This window comes from Bacillus rossius, chromosome 10 (genome assembly GCF_032445375.1).
Source record: "Bacillus rossius redtenbacheri isolate Brsri chromosome 10, Brsri_v3, whole genome shotgun sequence".
NCBI lineage: Eukaryota > Metazoa > Arthropoda > Insecta > Phasmatodea > Bacillidae > Bacillus > Bacillus rossius.
This window is the reverse complement of record NC_086337.1, coordinates 24038180-24051281: the sequence shown is the minus strand read 5'-3', so window position 1 is coordinate 24051281 and position 13102 is coordinate 24038180. Positions and strand designations below refer to the sequence as shown.

Below are 13102 nucleotides of genomic sequence, written 5' to 3'. Positions count from 1 at the left end.
TGTTTAAAAAACAAAATTAATAGCGACGACAAGATATTAATATAAATCAATAAATAACAAATTAATTTTTTTTTATTCGCCATCTCGTGTTTTATAAGAGGACTATAAATGCTGAAATTGATCGGATGGATTTTTAAAATCAGTTCGTAATAGTCAAGCGTTTTTTTTTTTTTTTTTTTTCGTTTTATACCTTTCCAAGTTGGAAGCAGTCGTCTGTGGCAGCAATTTTAATAATCCTTCCTCACTTCCTTGCTGATATTATAAATGAGAAATTGGGTTTTTGGTTTGTTGGTTTGTCCTTCTCTCACGCAGCAACGGAGCAAAAGGATCGTCGTGATTTTTTTTGTCATAGAGATAGTTTATGGGCCGGAGAGTGCTCCTGTGGGATATATCTGGAGAGTGATGCTGTATTAATAGATAAAATCTCAGGCGTAAGTTGGTACGCTTGCAAAAAAAGGAAAATTCGGGGACCTTTCAAAGCAGTCTGGTAATGTAGATAGCCGATGCCTAGCTCTGTTACGGGTCAGCTATTTACCCTTTTTAAATGTGATTTTATTAAAAAGATAATATCTGGAGCGTGAGTTGGTGGCAATGAGTACCACTGAGAGTAGGATACAACAAGCATTTCCTTTACCCTTTCCATCAAACATATTTTTTAAGCAAAAACATTCCAGAATGTCAACGTTTAAAAAAAATAAAAAATTCAGTGTTACCCATTTATACCTGCAAAATAGTACCGTGACTGACTGAATGAATGACAAAGCACAGCTTGAAATGGAGTACCAATATATTTACAATTAGGAAGATGCATTCATTGAGGAGATATTTTTTACGTTTCATTTCTGGAGGGGTGACAAGGTGTTGTGAAGTTTGTATGAAGCGAAATACCACACGATGGTTTAATCACCAAATTCGCAGGACTATTAGACTGACAGACTTGAAATTTTTTTTCGTGTATTCCTATTGCTACATAGAGATCAGCTAAGAAAGGATTTTACGAAAATTAGCGGGGGCGTTAAAGATCACAATTTCCCTTTTTTTTTTAATGCCATTGCAATGTTGGTGCATTCATATTAACTGAATATTTTTATGTGCACTCTTTAAAAATTCATTGACACCAACCTGAAGGTGTAAAATTTGTTGATTCACAACTTTATAAAAAAATGTTAAATTATTTTATATACTTTCAAATATTTTTCAATCAAAGTAATCATATTAAGAATTAAAAATTACAATTTGTTCACAAGTCAAATTAATAAAAATTTCTTATAATTTATCTCTGAATGTAAAATGACATTCTGATGTCGGTACACACGAATCGTTAGTTTACAATAAGCCCATCGTAGTCCCTATCTCAAAGGGGCAACCTCGTCTGCATGATTACGTGGTTAAGTGTGGGAAACCGGTTTTTTTTCTCCTTAAACCCATTTTTGCGCCAAGTAGGTTGGACGCCCAAATCATTAGCTGAAGTGTGGTGTATGTATTGTGGAAACAGTTACAAATGAAATTTTTTTTCGTGTGAAAGTGACGGTCTTTAACGACGGAGATTCGAATTCACGCTCAAGTGACCATCGCCAGACGTTGTCGCGGTGTTTTGGGCGTGACAGTGTGCCGGTGGCGAGGTTGGAAAGTGACTTCACTCATGGGCGTCGCAACCGAGGGGGGGGGGGGGACGGACGGGGGGGACATGTCCCCCCCAATAATAAAAGTCTTAAATATCGTCCCTTCCAATAATATATTTAGTGTCGTAGTTATATTATATATATATACTAGCTGTACCCTGCCACGCTTCGCTGTGGCACATTGTATTGAATAGTTGAGAAATGAGAAACAAAACAAAGAATACATTTCATATAAGTTTAATTTTGCAATACTTGTGGATATACAATATTTTTTGTTTTTCCACTGTATGCGTAGATGTAAAGACTATCTGGTTTTCCGACTCGGGAACACGCAACATACAGTTGTCCATGTGAAAAGCAATCCGCATCTAAATCTAAACCACACAATTCTAAAGAATGACCTTGAACTTTGTTGATTGTGATTGCAAATGCCAATCGCATTGGGAATTTCAATCTTTTAAATTGAAATAGAAAATTCGGGCGGGATCATGGGTATTCGAGGAATGAGGAAATCTTCACATTTTAAAGGCCCCGTTAAAATCGTTGCTTCCACTACGTTATTCATTAATTTCTTAACTGAAAGTCGCGTGCCGTTGCAGAGTTTTGGCTGATTAATATTCCGCAAGAGGATAATTGGCACACCTATTTTCAATTTAAGTACGTGTGGTGGTATCCCTGGCAGATCAAGTGAGTTTAAAAATTCCGTTGGATAATTAACTACTTCATCTGCTTCCACAACGGTGTCTATCGACTTATATGTAATTTCATCACTTTGAATACTGGATTGAATAAAATTATTAAGTTGATAGACATCTTTATTCTTTGCGGCAAGGATAGCTCTTTCACTGAGCCAATCGTGATTTCTATGATTTTTTGTTTTTTCGATCAGTTCTTCTTTCGATGTTACTAAATTACAAAAATGATCGGGAAATTATATTCGTCTAGACGTCTCATCGACTGGCAGCTGTCCGTTTCCAATTTCCAGTAACTGTCGTGAGAATACCTCAGCTGATGGATCAACCTACAACTGGACACGCATATTCGTAGTCAACTGCAATGTACGTACGTGCCGCCATAGTGTTGAATATTTCAGGCAAGCATTTATTTCTTCTGCTGGTGTCGATCGAGAAATTACAGGCAATGTTTGCCTAAAATCTCCTGCGAGCAATATCAATGCATTTCCGAATGATTGAACGTTTCCACGCAAATCTCGTAACGATCGATCAAGAGCTCCAAGCGATTTTTTATGTGCCATCATGCATTCATCCCAAACAATTAGTTTACATTTTTGTAATACTTTTCCCATACCGGATGCTTGGGAAATATTGCACGTAGGGGTCTCGATGATTTTCATGTTTCATGGCAACTTTAGAGCTGAATGCGCAGTTCTTCCACCTGGTAACAATGTCGCAGCTATTCCAGACGAAGCAAGAGCTAAGGCTATGTCATTTTTTGATCGAACGGTTGCTAGAATCAATCTAATTAGGAATGTTTTCCCAGTTCCTCCTGGCGCATCCAAGAAGAAGATCCCCCCAATTCCGTAATTTATCATTTGCATTATGCGATCATAATAGCCTTTCTGTTCACGCGTTAATTTGGGAATGTTCGATTGGACATATGCCTGAAGATCATCAATGACTTGATGTAAGTTTTTGGACATACGCCATTGCTAAGAACTTTTTCTGTTGAAGAAAAACTAATAAATAAAATAAATAAATAAAAATAAAAATACTCAAAAAAAGATACAAAAAACACACAAAATTAAGCAAACAATTGCTGTTGTCAACAAGGATATGAACACCACAAAATATTCCGAAACAGGAATATGGTCAGCAAACAAAGAAAAAACAAAGAAAAATGTACTAAGAGAACGAAAAAATCCCCACAAATGATGACAACACAAAAATATTGAAACCCAAAATAATTCGGCACAACAGTTGAAGCGAGACAAAAAAAAAAAACATGACAAAACGAAAAAACAAACAAATACAATAGTTTTACCTAAACAGAAACAAGCGACGTTTCGGGAACTGCAATGGCGTATGTCCAAAAACTTACATCAAGTCATGCACTCCCATTGCACAAATCTTTTGAAGATCATCAATGTTATAACTCTGTTCACGGCGCGGCGTAAATCTACATCAAATGCAGCAGTCGCAATTCGGGTTGGTGCTGGCATTCCTAATTGACTAAGAACTTTATTTGCAATAGCTAAGCACTTGTCTTCAATATTTATCAATGCTTCGTTGTAAATGCCTTCTGTTAATTCTAAGGTCATATTGGCATTTTCAAGGCGTACTCTATGCAAAATATGCTCAGCCATATGAGATCGATATTTATTTTTTCCCATAAGTCTGCGGGAGATGAAGGAAAGCAAGCGGTCAATATAATTGCGAATAATGCGCGAATTTGATTTGGATGTGCAGTGTTGCACGCCTCATTAATGCATATATTCCACTGTTGGTAATTTTCTAATAAATTCAGAGCTTGACACGCAGCGCGGAAAGTGGCATGTGTGACGCCGTCAACTATTTTTAATTGCTGAAAAGATCTAGGACCAGACACATTTACCAATAGCATGCGAAGGAAAAAACATTCATCTTGATTGGGATGCACTGTATAAAGTCTACCAATTGTATTTTCTTTGAAAATCACACTAAAGTACCTCATTCATATTGTATAATTAGTCCCATACCGGTACGCTTAGTCATTTTTTAATTATTGCACCTCACAATAAAAGCATTCTCATTGTATATAGCCATTTCCCGCTCGCTTCACTTGACGTAGTTTTTTTCCATTGCTAAGAGAAATCCTTTGGCATGGAGAAACGTTTCCATAACAGAAAATGCGTGTTTTTTGTTTTTATTGGTGAGAAAACACATTAATAAAATGGCGCAGTTACTTTTTCGCGGTAGCGGTTATGTTGCTGACATGAAAAGTAGATAAAAACAATCCTTGATGCGGGTTGTATATAATGGTAAAATTTCAGCTCGATCGGTGCAGAACTTTTTGAGTTTTTGAAGCGTACACAAACCAACATAACATTTTTATATATATAGATATATATATATAATTTCTGTGATATAACCCCATATGTTGCGCATGGTGCATTTATTTAAACAAATCGTGGTAATGTGAGCACTTTTTAATTCGACCTTCGTGTAAAATCAAAATCAGGTCCGATACCGAATACCGATATGTTAAATGTATTTTAAAAAAAAAAAATTTTCTCTGAAAATATTTTTTTAGAAAAAAATAAATAAATTATATATTGCAACCAACTATAATTAGAATATTTAGGAAAGAAAAATGCCTAAAAACCACCTTTTTTTTGCACCTTCAAACCCCAAATTGTCCCGGGGGAGGATTCCCCGAACCCCCCGCTTTCTCCCCCCCCCCCCCCAGGGGCTGGATATTCCTCAAACAACTAAATCAATTTGAAGTCCCCCCCCCAAAAAAAAATATATCCTTGCAACGCCCATGCTTCGCCAGCATGCCGCTCCAGCGCGCGGTGCCGGCCAGGAGGAGACGTGAGATCCCCCGCCTGCTTGTTGCAGTTCCCCCGGAGCAGCCGGCCGTCGTGGACACGTGGGGCCGCCAGCTCAACTCCACTGTGGGTCCGCACGAGGAGGGCGACGACGTCACCTTGACCTGCCGCGTCATCGGCGGTGAGTTCTCCGTCCGTCCACAGACGAGAGAGCCACAACCCCCCCCCCCCCCCCCCCGATCATGCGTCTTCGGTTGTTTTGGGGCGACTGAATTGTTGCCCATTGGAAGGGCAGCCCTTTAGGATTTTTCTGACAGTGGTTTATTTGTACAGAGACTGGAAGGGCAGCCCATCCAATTTCTGAAAACACGCTCCTTTAAGAGTTTAAATAATCCTGAAAACTTGCCCCTTGGATGGGCAGCCCATCAGGATTTTTCTGACAGTGGTGTTTTTGAAAGCTTGTCTGAATTGTTGCCCCTTGGATAGGCAGCCCTTCAGGATTTTTCTGACAGTGTTTAGTTTGTAAAGTGACCTAACCTAACCTAACCTAACCTAACCTAAACTAACCACTGTAAGAAAAATCCTGAAGGGCTGCCCATCCAAGGGGCAGCAATTCAGACAACCTTTCAAAAACACCACTGTCAGAAATATCCTGATGGGCTGCCAATACAATGGGCAACAATTCAGACATTGCTCATTGTAAATAATATTTAAAAAATGTCCGTGAATTATTATTTTGGACAACTCGTGATAACTAACAGTCAATTAGGTTAGGTTAGCTACATTATAAACACTTTAAAACATTGTGGACGGTTTATTTGGTTAGGATAGCTACAATTAAAGATACTGTGAAATCATGTATAAACTGTTTCCTAGCCCTGGATAGCTACATATTAAAAAACGTTATTTGCTAAGCAACCATAAAATTGATTTTACAGTATTTTTAATGTAGCTATACTTACCTAATATAACCAACCATACACAATGTTTTAAATTATTTATAATGTAGCTAACCTACTGAATAATTCTTTAAAATACACCTTGCTGATTTTAAGAATGACATCTTATAAGTTAAACCCGCGCATTTGGAGAATAAATGCCCGCGAATTTTTTTTCCGCCCAAATAAATACACCAGTTGTGGTACGGAAAAAAAAACCGAGCATGAACTTCGGGGAACTTCGGGTGTGGCTCTCTCGTCTGTGAAATGAAGGCTTCCCGTCTGTTCCGTCTTGCCGATGCGCGAGTCACGCCATTCCCGCTGCCCCTCTTCGCGGTGTGCGGCGTTGCCAGATGTACGCCATAGAGCGCGACAGTCATAAACACAACATTTTTTATGTAATGATTATATATATATATTATATAAATCAGAAACATTGTATTTTTCAAAGGAGATTTTTGAATGAGAATTTGAAAATAATTTTTTTTGTACATAAATTATAACTTTTAGGAATACGTAACTGTAATACATTTTTTTTACATTTTTAGTCAACACATTTTACATGTAAGCAATAATTAAAGTTTTGACCCTTCTTCAGCATAACACATAATGAAATCTAATGCCTTGATGTTAATAGTAACCTACTGCCACAAAACTTTGTTGGTGTTGTTATCATTTAATTCTAAATTTCTTATTTCGTAGTTACTATAAATGTAACGAAACTGTCAATATACACTACAGTTTAAAAAAGTTTTATAATATTAGCAACAGCCGGGTAGTATGAATCTGGCAACAGTGGGGGTGACATTTACCCTGTACTGCAATCTAAGAGTGAGACGCACTTCAAAAAGACCATAGAACATTTCCGCAACAGGTTTTCACAAGAGCGGCAGTAACCAGACTTGAGCAAAGCGCGGGCTGGTTGTGAGTTGTTCGTAAACAGACCGGCAGATCCGAACACCACGTACAAGTGGCTCTAGAAAACTAAATAGTACCAACTCGGCATGACCTGATGACACATGTTCTAATCTAAAAACATCAGTAAGTCTCTCGCGGTCTACAAGGCCGTTCACCAGGTAACTATTCCCAGAGGGCTGAACCCGAGGAGTGAAGGATGGATCTTTTACATGTCCAAAATTTGGAATAAATTCCGGTTGTGGGCATGGGCTTCGAGAGCCGAGAAAAGGGGTACGCCGTCTCCAAACGCGGTATGGTTATTGACAGCCGAACAGCTACGTCGAGAAGTTGGGGAGACTTATCCCAACATCGGCGCCACCGAACCAGCCGTCAACCCGCCGTATAAACCCAGGTTACCAACAGTGCTTGCTCCAACCGAGGTTCCAGGCAGTACCGACACGGACCCACACCTATCACATACCTGGGACCCTTCGGTCACCTAGTTTCCCACCATGATCCAGCCGAGGCCATCCACCTTTAGGTACTATCTTTGTTATCTAGTAGCTCACCACTTCCAAACGTCATCAGACCGGGGACTCCTCTGAGTGTGCGCGAGTCCAACTACAAACATCAATAGTCATAATGGCGTTGGTGTGTGTCAAAAAAAAAACTTTTTTTTAAGTACTACGACTACATTTATTTATTTTTTATTTATTTATTATGATTATGTGAGTGCCCACCAACAGTCAAAGCCTTTAACAGGTGGGCACTTAACAATAATATTACATAGAAAGTAACAATAACATACACTAAACACAACAATAAAAATGGGACAACACAAACTTAAACACATGACAAAAGACACTTAAAAAATTATAGTAACTAAATTTGTAAATTTTAAATTAATTCTTATCAATTAAATAACAATAATACATTATTTACATCAGAAGTTATCTTAACTGCAAGAAAATTAAGAATTCAAAATGTCTTTCATTGCGATTTTTGCCCTTTTGAAAGGGCTTAAACTTATAAAAAAGAAATATGCCGCACGCAACAAAAAAAATTTTGGCAACCTCTTTGACCACGTCCTGCTTCCCTTTTCACAACCGCTTACTTGAAACGCTTCTCAACAAAAGCGCTGAATGCTCGCAAGACTTTTTGTCAGCATTATACACGCAAACAGTGCGGAGAACACCCAAAGAAATGTCAGTAGATGGCGTGCTGTGACGTAGTAAACTCATCGTCGGCATACTGCAGTGCCGAATACACTGCAGGAGAAAGTGCTTGGCCCTGCCTGGTGATGCTTAATAGGTAGGGTATAAATACAGCTACTTTCATTAAAATTGGTTGTCTATAAAGTCGGACGATAGTTTAACGTGACGTCATAACAAAAAATTGATGAAATGATTGCATAATTTTATGAATAAAATTGAATCATTTTAATTTTAATAATAAAAGAATAAATACTTGAAATTATAATAGTAATCAGATTTTTAAAATGCAAGAATAATTAAACTTTATTGCCGAAATTGTTGTTGTAATAAGCAATGAAAACCACATTAACTTTTCACTTCACTTTATAAACAGTCGACGAAACAGTTCACGTGTAGATAACGTGTAATTAATTTTAAAAACTAGCGTTAAGCTATAAAGTTTAAATATAATTATGAACAAGTTTTCATATAAATAACTGTTATCAAATATCTATCATCAATTATAAAATCACCATAAGTTTTTAGTCAATTCTAACATAACCTATTATTACTGCACTCGCCGACAGTGCAACGGGACACAGCGTAACGGAACAATGAGCGTAACGGGACACAGCGTAACGGAAAAATGTGCGTAATGGGACACTTTTTCGTGCGTGCAGCCGGCGTTCATCGATTTATAAGACGTTGTCACGTCAAAAATGAAGACTTTCACCACTGGTTCTACTGTGAACAAACAACACTTTAAACAATGTGTCGGGTGTCCTACAAAACGTGGCACAGACTGTCAGCTGGACCAAAGGTGTCTTTACGCAATATTCACGCATGGACAAGCCACGAAAAAAAAAATTGTTAGTCTAGATTATTTCAGCTCTAAATGTTGCAGAAACAGTTGAATGACGCCAACCCATAGTCTGGAAATGAACACGAACCGTTAATTATTTTGGCATAAGCCTTCATTGACGCACGAGTTTCCCACAAAACCTAAAGCACACAAAGACAGACTTTTTTTAAAATGTTTTTAATGAAAAGATTTATTTTGACACAGAACATATTTAAAAGCATTCATTGAATATTGTGAATATTAAGTGACACTGCAAACTTGGCCTAAATGCGGTAAATGTAATATTGATTCATCATTTCGTAGTTTCATTTGAAAAACATATGTTCTGAGAGCAAAATATTTTTTTTTGTTTAACTACTTACAAAAAAAACACAAAACAACGCAGTTGCTTTCAGTAAAAAAAAAATATTTACTGAAGACACACATTATTAAGTCTACAGCTGACACAAATCTCTCTCTGGTACTCAAGTCCTTCTAAGTATAACCAGGTATTTCTCCTTGATGCAGAGCTTAAAAAATCCACACTGTTTACAATTTTTTTTCCTGCTTCATTTTAAGTTAACAGGATTTTATTTTGTATAAAGTTTCTGACCCGTATGTTTTCCGTGTTTAAATATAATTTTTTCTGTTTTTTTGTTGTTTTACAGTTATAATTGTTTACCTAACATTATATTTAAATAATAACTTTATGTTAGGTGAATTTTTTCTTTCTTTGTTAGTTCCATGAAAAGTGTATACTATAACAATGATTTAAGTATGAATTTACAATTTTTTTTGTTATTTTAAGTAAGTCTCATGACATTTTTTTAATGAATATTTTAATACTAGGGTTTCTTAAAATGCCTATGTCACTGACATTTTGTTTTATTAGTAGTGTAAACAGTAAATTGTGCTCTCCTGTCTCTTCGTTTTGAAAGCTCAAATCGGGGTAAATCCATTTAAATATACTACGCAGCAAAAGTTATCATTGCCATTAAAATTCTAATACAAAATTAAATTTCACACAGACGCACACCTACTGTTCCGAAGAAAACATTAAAACAATTATAAATATGTAAAATATATGTAGGCTATATATATATTAGTTACCGGTACCATGGATATACGTTTTCACAATGACAATAGCTCGTGGTGAATTTTTGTTTAATCTTTTCATCAATGAATTGAGTAATTTTGGTTTTATGACTAAAAAATATTTCATTTAATTGGCCGGAATAAAAAAAATTATCTACAAATTTTGCGTTTTTTATCATGTCTATCAAGTTCGTGAGAAACATTTTGTTTGGTGTGATATCGTTAGGTATTTTCGAATACATTTAATGAGATTTAATTTCACATATGCTGTGGGAAATGTCTGATCACGTTATCTCCGGATACCTCGCGAGCTGAGATGCACATGCAGATTATTAACTAGGCACTCTGGGAAATTATCTGTGGTTGATGCGTACTCTACTTAGCATACAAAGAACCCGCAGATCAAGAGGGATATAGTTGTGTGAAGAAACGGTGGAGGATATCCAATATTTTATTCCTGGCGGAATGGTAAATGAAAATTTACACAAGTGGGGAACATGGCGCACGTTGCCGTTAGCAGGTGGGTTTCATCCCTTTTCACCCGTCAAATCATTACTTCAATGTTCCATTCTTAATCCCATTACCCTTCACTGTTTCTTATTACTTTGTCGACAACAATACGTTAAGGTTCGGTATCATTTGACATGTTGGTTACCTCATTTTATATATATATATATATATATATATATATATATATATATATATATATATATATATATATATCCTTTTTAGTGTATTTCCTGTCAAATTTTAACGAATATTTTTGTTATAAGGATTTTGCAGTTTTTTATTCATCTCAATTAATATAGAAATAAATATATTTATTGAAAAAGGTTTTTTAATGGCGAAACTTTATGCAAGTGATTATTTTTATATTCACTTTAGTGACCTTTGAAGATTGAAAATATCGGTTAAAGTATGTGTAGAGGTTATTTGCAACTTAAAATAAAATAATCAAAAATAATAATCGCAATTAACATCGATAAACAAATAAATCCCTTCATAATAGCAATAACAGAAAAATTAAATTTACAACTTGGTGTGTGACACAAAGCAAAAATTTATTAGTTTATTAATAAATAATTAATTTAATTACTTGTTTCCATTATCATCAAACCAACCTGTCAAAGTAAAAAAAAACTGTAAATTCCTTTACAACGTGGTCGAAACCACAACACCATACCAGTATTCAAACGTAAAGTTTGAATACTAATATATATATATATATATACACGGTTCATTAAATATAGTGGTTAACCCTAAATTTATTTTAAGAAAAAAGTACGTACACGGTTTCACAAGATTATACGCCCCAGCAACCAGCACGCAATAACAGATACATTGTAATCAAAACTAATGAAAATCAACACAGGTAAAAAACAAAACAGTTCCGTAAAATATTTTTAAAAAACCATTTTTCATATTTAACTGCTGTATATCGAGTGTTTGTTTGTTTCTGTTTTGGTAAAACTATTGTGTTCGTTTCGTCTTTTTCGTTTTGTCGTGTTTTTGTCCCGTTTCAACTGTTGTGCTGAATTATTTTGGGTTCAATATTTTTGTGCTGTCATCATTTGTGGGTTTTTTTTATCGTTCTATACTGTTTTGGAAAACTATTGTGTTTGTTTTGTCTTTTCGTTTTGTCGTGTTTTTGTTTCGTTTCAACCGTTGTGCTGAATTTTTTGGGTTCAATATTTCTGTGTCGTCATGATTTGTGTTTTTTTTTCGTTCTCTTAGTACGTTTTTCTTTGTTTTTTTGTCCATATTCCTGTTACGGAATATTTTGTGGTGTTTATATCCTTGTTGACAACAGCAATTTTTTGCTCAAGTTTGTGTTTTTTTGTCTTTTTTGGGTTTTATTTATTTTTTAGTTTTTCTTCAACAGAAAAAGTTCTTAGCAATGGCGAATGTCCAAAAACTTACATCCAGTCATGCACTCCCATTGCACAAATCTTTCAAAGATAATATGTAGCTTTCTAAACAACAAATTTTAAGATTTCCATGTTTTGCAGAAACTTCCAAGATTCCGTTTTCCCAGCCTGTTGATGTCCCTATTTTTAAAAGTAATTTAAGGTTTTGGGTACGAAATTCATGCCACCACAATTTTTTTTTGCCAGTATAAAACCTACGGAATGAAATAAATCTGCAACAAAAACAAAATGCATTCTGTGTTTATTAGCAGACTTAAATTTTGACACATTTCAGAATTCAAAGCTTAAAGTTTACTAACGGTTCCAAATTTACCGTTAACCAACACATAAAATTTAAAGCTGAGAAACAAAATATTGTTGTAGTAATATTTTATTTGAAAATTTATACTTTACTAAGTTAAATATACAGACAAAAATAGAACAAAATTTTCATTACATAAATTACTAGCAACCCGCCGTGACTTCGCATGGATGGGCTGTACTAATTTAATTTCATTTATATTTTCTAGTAAGTATTTTTAAGTATCAAGTTCGAATAAGTGTCCGGTATTATAAAAAAAATATGTTTACCTACTAACACTCTACTTAATAATAACCTTAGAAACAAAATTTGCATAAAATAATTTATTAAACAAAGAAAAAAATAACATTAGGGTTTGCTGAAAGCCGTAGAATGGGCTGACAGCATCAAAATTCTACCTATGTACCTAACTTCATCCACAATTTAGGTTAAGTGACATATATAAACAAAAATAATTATATCTAGGATTAAATAATTTCGTTCCAGAAAGAATGTTTTGATGGAACATATGAAGATATGGCGTTAAGGTCAATTTTGATATAAATTAAAAACATAATTAATATACGTATTTAATTAGGATAAGCACAATAATGTATTGGTCAAAAGAGCTTTCAAAATTACTCCTTATTTTTTAACGAATTTTAAAAGATAAAATGGTTACTGTGAGTCATTATTATGATACAGACATATATCTTAATGTTTTTTTTCTGTGGGCCTTTTTAAGACCTAAAATTCTGTAGTGCATTAAATTGATACTCCAGTCATGTTTAAGTCAGCGTTCTAACAGCGTCTTTTTACCA

At 35.2% G+C, this 13102-nt stretch overlaps 2 protein-coding genes across 2 annotated transcripts in view; one reads left to right on the top strand and one right to left on the bottom strand.

Annotated features, from left to right (window-relative positions):
- LOC134536306 (nephrin-like) overlaps positions 1-13102 on the top strand; it is a 414417-nt gene that overhangs the window by 188154 nt on the left and 213161 nt on the right. Inside the window, exon 3 of the mRNA XM_063376058.1 lies at positions 5180-5290. Coding sequence (XP_063232128.1) covers positions 5180-5290 — 111 coding nt within the window. The remainder of the gene's footprint in view (positions 1-5179; positions 5291-13102) is intronic.
- The window catches only part of LOC134535850 (uncharacterized), a 249011-nt gene that overhangs the window by 216124 nt on the left and 19785 nt on the right, over positions 1-13102 (bottom strand). The window lies entirely within an intron of this gene.